Below are 7,987 nucleotides of genomic sequence, written 5' to 3'. Positions count from 1 at the left end.
CCCGCTTCCGGACTCCGAAGCCGCCGCCCGCACCGCCCCGGGGAGGAGCAGCAGCCACGCCGGTGTCTCTTTATGGCGCCCCCTGGCGGCACCCAGTAGTGGCGCCGCCATGTCCGCCGAGTGGCTGCGGCGTTGGCGGCGGAGCCGCCGCGCTGAGCGCCCGGGTGGTGCACAGGGGCCTGGCCCGGGCCCGCCGCCCGCAGCCCTCAGCTACCGCCGGCCGAAGTTTCTACGTGACGGTGTGGAGGAGAGCCCGAAGGACAGGCGGGCCGTGCGGAGCACCGGGCCCGAGCGGCCCCTGCCCTGGGGCGCGGGCTATGCCGAGTGAGTGCGGGGCAGCAGCGGAGGCCGCCCCGGGAAGGGGGCTGCGGGGTGCACGGTTACAGGAGCTCCCAGGGGTCTTATAGGGGTTTGGACGGGAGGTAGTCCAAGTCTGGGGGGACGCCTGGAGTCTTCGAGGGGTCAGGGGGCTCGAGGGGTATGGGTATTGCTCGGGACGGGTGGTTTAGGGGACTCCTGGGGAGGTGCCCGGGGAGTGGTCGCATCCCACTTCGTCCCTTCACGGTCCCACGCTGCTCCCTGAGCCCAAGCACGGAGCCTCAGCCCTGCCCTGGAGGAGGGCTCGCAGGCAGAAATGCCTCCCCCACATCCGTGCCTTCCTGCAAGGAGGGTAGCAGCTACCTCTAGCACAGCAGCAGCGCGGGGTTTGGGGTGGTGACATGGTCCCCCCGGCCCTTCACCCTCCCTATCGGTGGCTGGCAGCACCGTGGGACATAACCTGCCCACCTCCCTGCCTGCATCTGGCGGCCTGCACCCCATTGCTTGTCACAAGTCAGGGACAGCCCTGAGAGCAGAATGAGGTTAGCTGAAGTGTCTCTTTCTTTAATGCAGTGGGGTTCACACCAGAATTTTACCACTGGAATGTCACCTGTCCCCTGCTGCTCACCCTGATCAGACAGGGCTCTTCCCCCAGACTGCTGTGTTGGTCAGAAAGCCTTCCCTTGCAGGGGGGTTATTTGGAACAGAAGGTGGTTTCATCAGGCTAGCAGCACTGGACAACTATCCCCTTGCTCCTAGCAAAGCTCCTTTAAAACAAAGGGAGGGGGAAAGTCACATTTTTTAAAATCTTTGGGCTTGCTCTTTATTAAGGGCAGAAGGGATGGATCAAGTAGGAATGCTCCAGTCAGGAGTTGTCCCCACATCCTTGACCAGACCACATCACAACCCTAAGGTCATGGGACATTAGCAAGGCTAGAAGGGTAATCAGCAACAGTGGTTTTGCAGTTCACCGTGTCACCAAGGAAATAGCAGTGTGGGCTGGTGACAGGGGCTGCCTGGGGCCAGTGTGCTCCAAAACCTTAATTCATCTGTGATCCTGGACAAGCTTTTCCACACCACACAGAAAGGACTTGTTATTTAGGTCCCCAGTGAAGAGACAACTGAGCTCAAAAAGGGAGCAGGAAGCTGGAGGGAAGGTGCAAGATGGAGCCTTTGGCTTTGGCTGCAGAGCACCCAGCAGAGCTGGCTGGGAGCTGGCAAAGTGCATCATGTCCACACATCTTACTTGGAGCCTTTGCACCCCCAGAGTTATCAATGCTGAGAAGTCAGAGTTCAATGAGGACCAAGCAGCCTGCTGTCAAATCTCCATCCGGAGGAGAGAGCCAGGCCTGGAAGAAGATGATGAATGGCTGATCCTGTGCTCCACACAGGTATAGCCCCAAGGCAGGCTGTGCTTACTCTGCTGCCAGCCCTGGTTTGCACCCGTGGCCCAAGTACAGGAAACATGATGCTGCCCCATCAGTCCTACATGCCCACACAATGAAACCCTTTCCTTGGACATGTTTAGGGGACCCACATACCCTGTGACTGGCCAGCAAACACCCAACTGCCCATATGTGCCACTTCTACTTCCATGGACCATGACTTGCAGCATTTAAGGCTGTCCAAGCCATTTACTTGGTGCCCTCACCTTTCTTTCCTCATTCTGCTTTTGAGAGCCAGCGTGTGTTGTTACCACCTGGGGACAGTGGCATGAACCAGGCACGTGGGATGCTCTCTCCTGGGAGCAGCTTTGCCTTGGATCTGGTAGAACAGCCCCATTTCCCCTAAACCACAGAGGAAGAGTTAGTGAGGGTGGTTAGCTGCTAATCCAGCCACTCAGATGGTGGGGCCAGCAGAGCAGCACCCAGACATCACATGGCTTTGAGCTGCACGGATCAACTTGCAGCAGGGAAGGGTAGCTGGGGTGGTAAAAGCAGGCAAACCATGAACAGGGATGTCCTAGCTGTGGAGCCTGCTTTCTGCATGGCCTAGCCAGCCTCTGCCTTCCCCCTCTTCCTTGCTGTCTTGTCCTTCTTCCTCACTGCAGTTCCTGACTGGTTACTACTGGGCACTGTTTGATGGCCACGGTGGGCCAGAAGCTGCTATCATCGCCTCCAACTATTTGCACTACTGCATCAAGCAGAAGCTGGAGGAGGTTGTGGGGGGCATCACAGAGGCACATCCCCCCATGAATCTCAGCGGGCGCTGCGTTTGTGACAGCGACCCCCAGTTCGTGGAGGAGAAGCACATCCATGCAGAAGACCTGGTGGTGGGAGCCCTGGAGAACGCCTTCCAGGAATGCGTGAGTGCCTCCTGCAGGGCACTGGACCTGCTGCCCCAAGCAGTTACTCTGTCCCTCCCTACTACCAGGGGTGGGCAAGGCCTGCAGTTCTGCAGCTCACTGAGCAGGCAGTGACATTCATCCAGCACTCAGTGCTGAGGTCACTCTGGGTCAGCTCCCCAAGATCTGCTTCACATCTGTTGCACATTGGCAGTGCTGACCCAGAGCAAAACTGCAGCATTTCTGCTAAACTGCATCCAGGGGATGCATTTCTTTAGGACTAGATAGTGGCCATTGCCACACTGGAACAGCGTCTGCAAGCTTGAGATCTCCTCATCATACTTCTAAAGTCCTTTGTTGGCTGTACCAAAGCAACACTGTCTTCACCTTGCTGGTTTCCTGTGGCCTCTACGCAATCAGTTTTGGTTCTGGATTTCTGCTGGGAGGCATGAGGTAGCTGCAGAAAGCAGCAGCTTGTCTCTCATCACTCTCCAAACTTGTTTAAACAACAGGATGAAGTCATTGGCCAGGAGATGGAAGCCACAAACCAGTCAGGAGGCTGCACTGCTCTGGCTGCCCTTTATTTCCAGGGGAAGCTATATGTGGCTAATGCTGGGGACAGCAGGTGAGCCATCATAAAGGGGAGTGGGTGATGACAGCTGGGAGATAAGCAAGCTGCTTATTTAATCCTATGAAAGGTAAATGTGCAGCCCACACAATTCATTGCCTTCCTGCCTGCCACGGGATTTACTGGAAGGATGGCTGCTCTCATGCCTCTTGGAAGGGAGGGTTTTGGGATGTCAAGGGACTACAAACACTGTGCAACAGTGAGCTCTGCCCAGCTGGTGTTTAAAAGTGGAAGGTAATTTCAAGGAATTTTCAAGGATCTTGGCCCACCATTCCTCTAGCAGTGAGATCTCACATTGTCAAACCAGGCAAGCTCAGTTCTCTGCTGCAACACAGCAATTGCATGGAGTAATTTAATAACTCTGCTCTGGGTACTGAGCTGTTCTCCAGCACCTCTCTGCTGCTGGTTACCTGCAGCTGGCTGACTCTGGGGCCAGCCTGGGTACAAGGAGGGCTGCAGTAGCTCAGTCTTTTGCCTTTTCCTGCTCATAGGGCAATTCTTGTTCTCAAGGACAACGTTGTGCCCATGAGCAGTGAGTTCACACCTGAGACAGAGAGGCAGCGAATCCAGCACCTGGTGAGTGACTCCTCCTGCACATCACACAATCCAGCTGTGACCCCTCCAGGGTCAGAGGGGCCTTGTTGCAAGCTTTCCTCAGAAGCCACCATGTGGCCAGGATGTCATCTGCCACTAGCCAATGCTTGGGGCAAGACTCAACTACAGCCTTTCTGTGGGAGATGCTGACATCCTCCTTGCGATGTGTTTTGCAGTTCTGTTCTCCATTCTGCTGGGAGTACCAGTCCTGAGGCAGAAGCAGCTTTGGTGCCCTGCTCTGCTGAAGCAGAACCTGTACATACTCACACCTTTGTTCCCTCCTGCAGGCTTTTCTTTTTCCCAAGCTCCTGGACAGTGAGTTCACACGCTTTGAGTTTCCACGGAGGTTGAAGGGAGATGATGTAGGCCAGAAAGTCCTGTACCGAGATTACTTCATGGAGGGCTGGTGAGTCCCATCTGCTTGAGCAGAAGGCTGCAGCACAAGGTGGCTTTACCTGCTTGTAGTGATGGGCATGCCCCATTGGTGAGAGCAGTGGGCTTGATGGTGCAAAGCTGTGCTAGATCAAGTGAAGGACGCTGTGAGCAGCCTTCCCCCTGAATGAAGGCATGGGGCCTTAGCAAGGCAGTTAGGGAATAGCTGAGATGGTCTTTTTGGGATCCTGTGAGGTGGGGCTGGTGCAGTGAGTTCCATCCTGCATTTACAAGCTGGGCAGGAAGGAGAGGGGAAAACACCTGGATATTCAGCAAGGGGTCATCTTCACTGTATCTGCTTCAGCAAGTCACATTGCCTCTTGCTCAGTCAGCTGCTTGTGCATGGGGGCAGCACAGGGGTTGACTCACAGTCAAAATCCTGTGGCTGGGGTGTACCATCAAGTCAGAAAAATCCCAAATGAATGGTGAATTCTCTGTTCTAGGGGATACAAGACAGTGGAGAAAGCTGACCTCAAGTATCCTCTTGTCCATGGTCATGGGAAGCAGGTAGCTTAATGCTTTACACATTGGGAAGGCAGAAGCAAGTCTGCTGCAGGTCCTTTGCATCCCTTTTACTCACTGCCATGCTCAAGGCCACTATGGCAGACTGGGGCTCTCCAGCATAGTGCAGTCCCCCAACCCCAGTAGAGCAGCTCCATTCACTAGAACCACTCTGCCTGCTTGGTGTAAGCCAGAGCTCTGCAGAGCAAGGCAGCACTAGGCCAGCCTGCCCTTTCCTCATCTCTTATTTCAGATGAGAACTTACTTCATCCACTTGGACTGCCTCCTCCAGCATTAATTAGTGCCTTTCCCACAAACCTTCCTTGAGGGGAGGCTGAGAAAAGGAGCCTGGAGAAGGAAAATGGAGGCAGGGAGAAGCAGTGACTGCACCCATCCAGCATCTCCCTGCTGGGGCTGAGCAGAAAGCCCTGTCACCTTCTCCAGCACTACAACAAGGAGTCAGTGCAGAACCTCCTTTGCCAGAAGAAAACACCCAGCCCCCACCAACCCAACCCAGTTTTCTTCCTCACCACCCCAAATCAAGAGCAGATGCCACTAGGAGCTTCTTGAGGTCTGTAGCATTTACGCAATGTATGGTAACCCTAGAGGCCACCAGGAGCTGCCCATGTGTAGGCTGTCTCAACGCTGTCTCCAGGCTGTTATTTTTGATTCCTCAGTCTCTGAAGTCTCCAGATGAAGTCTTCAAGTTCTGAGTGGTGCTTGGAGAAGGGTTCTAAAGGCAACACATAGATCAGTCAGGACAAGCCTCCGTATGTTTCAGTACTGTTTTGCTTTGTTTGGGGCCAGGCTCGCTTGCTGGGGACTCTGGCTGTCTCTCGAGGTCTGGGGGATCATCAGCTCAAAGTCATCGACACCAACATTGAAGTCAAACCTTTCCTCTCCTGCATCCCCAAGGTCAGTCACAGCACATGGGAACTGCAGGACGGAATAAAGCTGTTCCTTCTCTGTAGCACCCACCTGTGATGGTTTGAAACTGTCTTTTTAACTTTTCCTTGCAAAGTTCAAGCAGAGAAAGAGTGTAAATAAGTCACTATTGGGTGTAAGAAAGCAAAATAATGATTGTTCTAAACACTTCCATTGGATAGATAGAAATGTTTAAGAACTATTACTCAAAACAAAGTGGGGCACTCTGCAATCTGCAGTCGGGCAGTTGCTGGGCTGTCTGGCTGCTGTTTCTTCTTCTCTTCTGGCTGAAGATAACACACTGACCTTGGCAAGCTAAGTTAACAACTTTCTGCTTTAGCTAACTCTGCTTTCTGCCAGGGGGTCTGGGGGGGAAGCCCCTGGGAGAGAGGCCCTTTGGGGGGAAGCAAAGGGAGCTTGGTTGTTTTTCAGTTGATTGTATATATTTGTAAATGTTGTGAATTATGTATATTTGTACATATTCATTGCATTTCATCGTACATTGCAGATTCTGCTTGTAAATACAGCCTTCATTTGCTTCCAGACTGAGCTAGCCTGGTTATTGTCAGGGAGGGGGGAATTTCATCTCACACTGACACACCACCTTTAACAGACCTAACACATCTTAGCCATGTCCTTTTTTTGATTCCCCCACCTCTCTGCATGCTGCCCAGAGAATCCCCAAGAGAGAGGTACCTAGAAGCATAGCAGCAAGGGGACATCAAAGATTCAAAGCACCCTAATCCCACTTTGTTATCTCTCAGGGGAAGTCATCTCCCTGACTCCTCTGGTACACATCAGGAATTGTCACTGCTTTGCTCCTGTGCTTTCCAGGTGAATATATTTGACTTTGCTCTGCATGACGTTAAGGAAGATGATGTTCTTATCATGGCAACTGATGGCCTTTGGGATGTTCTGTGCAACAAAGAGGTGGCCCATATGGTCAGGAGCTTTCTTGCAGAAAACAGGACAGATCCTCACAGGTAACAGCAGCTTTGTCATCATTTTCCCATTCAAAGAACCTGGTCAGACCAAAAGCAGACTGAGGTTACTCTGCTTCTAGGTCAACTCCAGCATGACCAAGCATTCTTTTCTGTGACTGGAAACTGCCTTCTCATCTTTCCTCATCCTAAAGAGACGATGATAAAGTTGGTGTCTTTAAAAACACCTTGCCAATGTTCTTGGGAATGGTGCCATCTTAACCCAGACCTTGCATTTTTTCCACCCACAGATTTTCAGAACTGGCCAAGTGCTTGGTATGCAGAGCAAGGGGAAAGAAAAGAGGCCACCAGTGGATGCTGGATGACAGCCATGAGGCATCCTATGATGACATCTCTGTATTTGTCATCCCACTACACAAGAGAGATGAGGAGTGACTGCTAGCATGACAGGATCTCTGTGTCCCTCTGCTGTGGTGCTGTTCAGCATCAGCCCGAGACCAAGGGATTTCTGCTGTGCATGCACACTGCCGTCCAGCAAAAACACCTGTACTGGAATCCCAAAATGCACAGCCAGAAAAAGCACCAAGAACATTACCTTCTTAAGAACATGCAAGACAGGAACAGTGAGCAACAAATCATTCCCTTACTCTTTTCTTCTTGTTGGGCCAAGGACAAATTGCAAAGGGGCCATATGCAAGCTGAAAGGTACTATTTGTAACACCTTTGCGGTACAGCCAGACTCAAATCCATGTTTCTAAAAACCCCTCTCCCTTTTTAATGCTGAAGAATGTGGATCACTTGAGATCCAAGCAGTCTCAAGAGCTCACTTCTAATCAGACTTGAACCAAGTTGTGCAAAACTGGATGCATAAGCTAGTTTTCCTCACGTCCACTTGCTGTAATAGTGCTGAGAACCTGGGGGCTGCCAAGACAGCGCCGGGCACAGCCATGCCCACATACCACAAAGTGCTGAAGTAGCAGCCCAGACCTCTTCAGGAAGTTTCCATTTGTAGGCAACCCCACCTCAAATCAGAGGAGGTTAGCAAGTGCAGCTACAGACGGTGTATGGGAGCCTCCTCTGTAAAGATAAGTGCCTTACTGGTATTTAAGTGCATTTAAGTGTTAGTACGTGATGCAGCCTACAGCTTTCTATGCAATCTGAGCCAACACCACTTGCTAACACTTTTCCTATTCACTCAGGCCATGTCTGACAGCAAAGCTGGCTTTGTAGCAGTAGCACTGACAAGAACTGTTGAAGCCTATCAGCTGATTTAGCAGAAAAGCTCCAAGTACAATAAACCCAGTTTGTTTGAATTTGTCTGCAGTGCTGAATCTCAGGCACTTATTACCAAAGCCGTGCCTGAAA

General features: G+C 52.1%; 1 protein-coding gene across 1 annotated transcript; it reads left to right on the top strand.

Moving 5' to 3' along the window:
• The first annotated feature begins 109 nt into the window (after nt 1-109).
• Nucleotides 110-7,436, top strand: PPM1M (protein phosphatase, Mg2+/Mn2+ dependent 1M). The gene is made up of 10 exons (XM_054387300.1): nt 110-324; nt 1,586-1,709; nt 2,369-2,623; nt 3,115-3,227; nt 3,722-3,806; nt 4,112-4,230; nt 4,700-4,763; nt 5,565-5,672; nt 6,516-6,664; nt 6,913-7,436. Exons 1-10 carry the CDS (start codon nt 110-112, stop codon nt 7,055-7,057), a joined length of 1,377 nt encoding a protein of 458 aa, XP_054243275.1. The 3' UTR covers nt 7,058-7,436.
• Nucleotides 7,437-7,987: the final 551 nt, after the last annotated feature.

The sequence above is a fragment of the Indicator indicator genome, chromosome 15 (assembly GCF_027791375.1).
Source record: "Indicator indicator isolate 239-I01 chromosome 15, UM_Iind_1.1, whole genome shotgun sequence".
Lineage (NCBI taxonomy): Eukaryota > Metazoa > Chordata > Aves > Piciformes > Indicatoridae > Indicator > Indicator indicator.
This window is presented reverse-complemented; position numbering and strand designations above follow the sequence as displayed.

Excerpts from the sequence above, each read along its gene's own strand:
- PPM1M (XM_054387300.1), top strand. The coding sequence starts at position 110 with ATGTCCGCCGAGTGGCTGCGGCGTTGGCGGCGGAGCCGCCGCGCTGAG. Across the intron at positions 325-1,585 it reads TGGGGCGCGGGCTATGCCGA|AGTTATCAATGCTGAGAAGT; the intron begins GTGAGTGCGGGG and ends TTGCACCCCCAG. Across the intron at positions 5,673-6,515 it reads TCCTCTCCTGCATCCCCAAG|GTGAATATATTTGACTTTGC; the intron begins GTCAGTCACAGC and ends TGTGCTTTCCAG.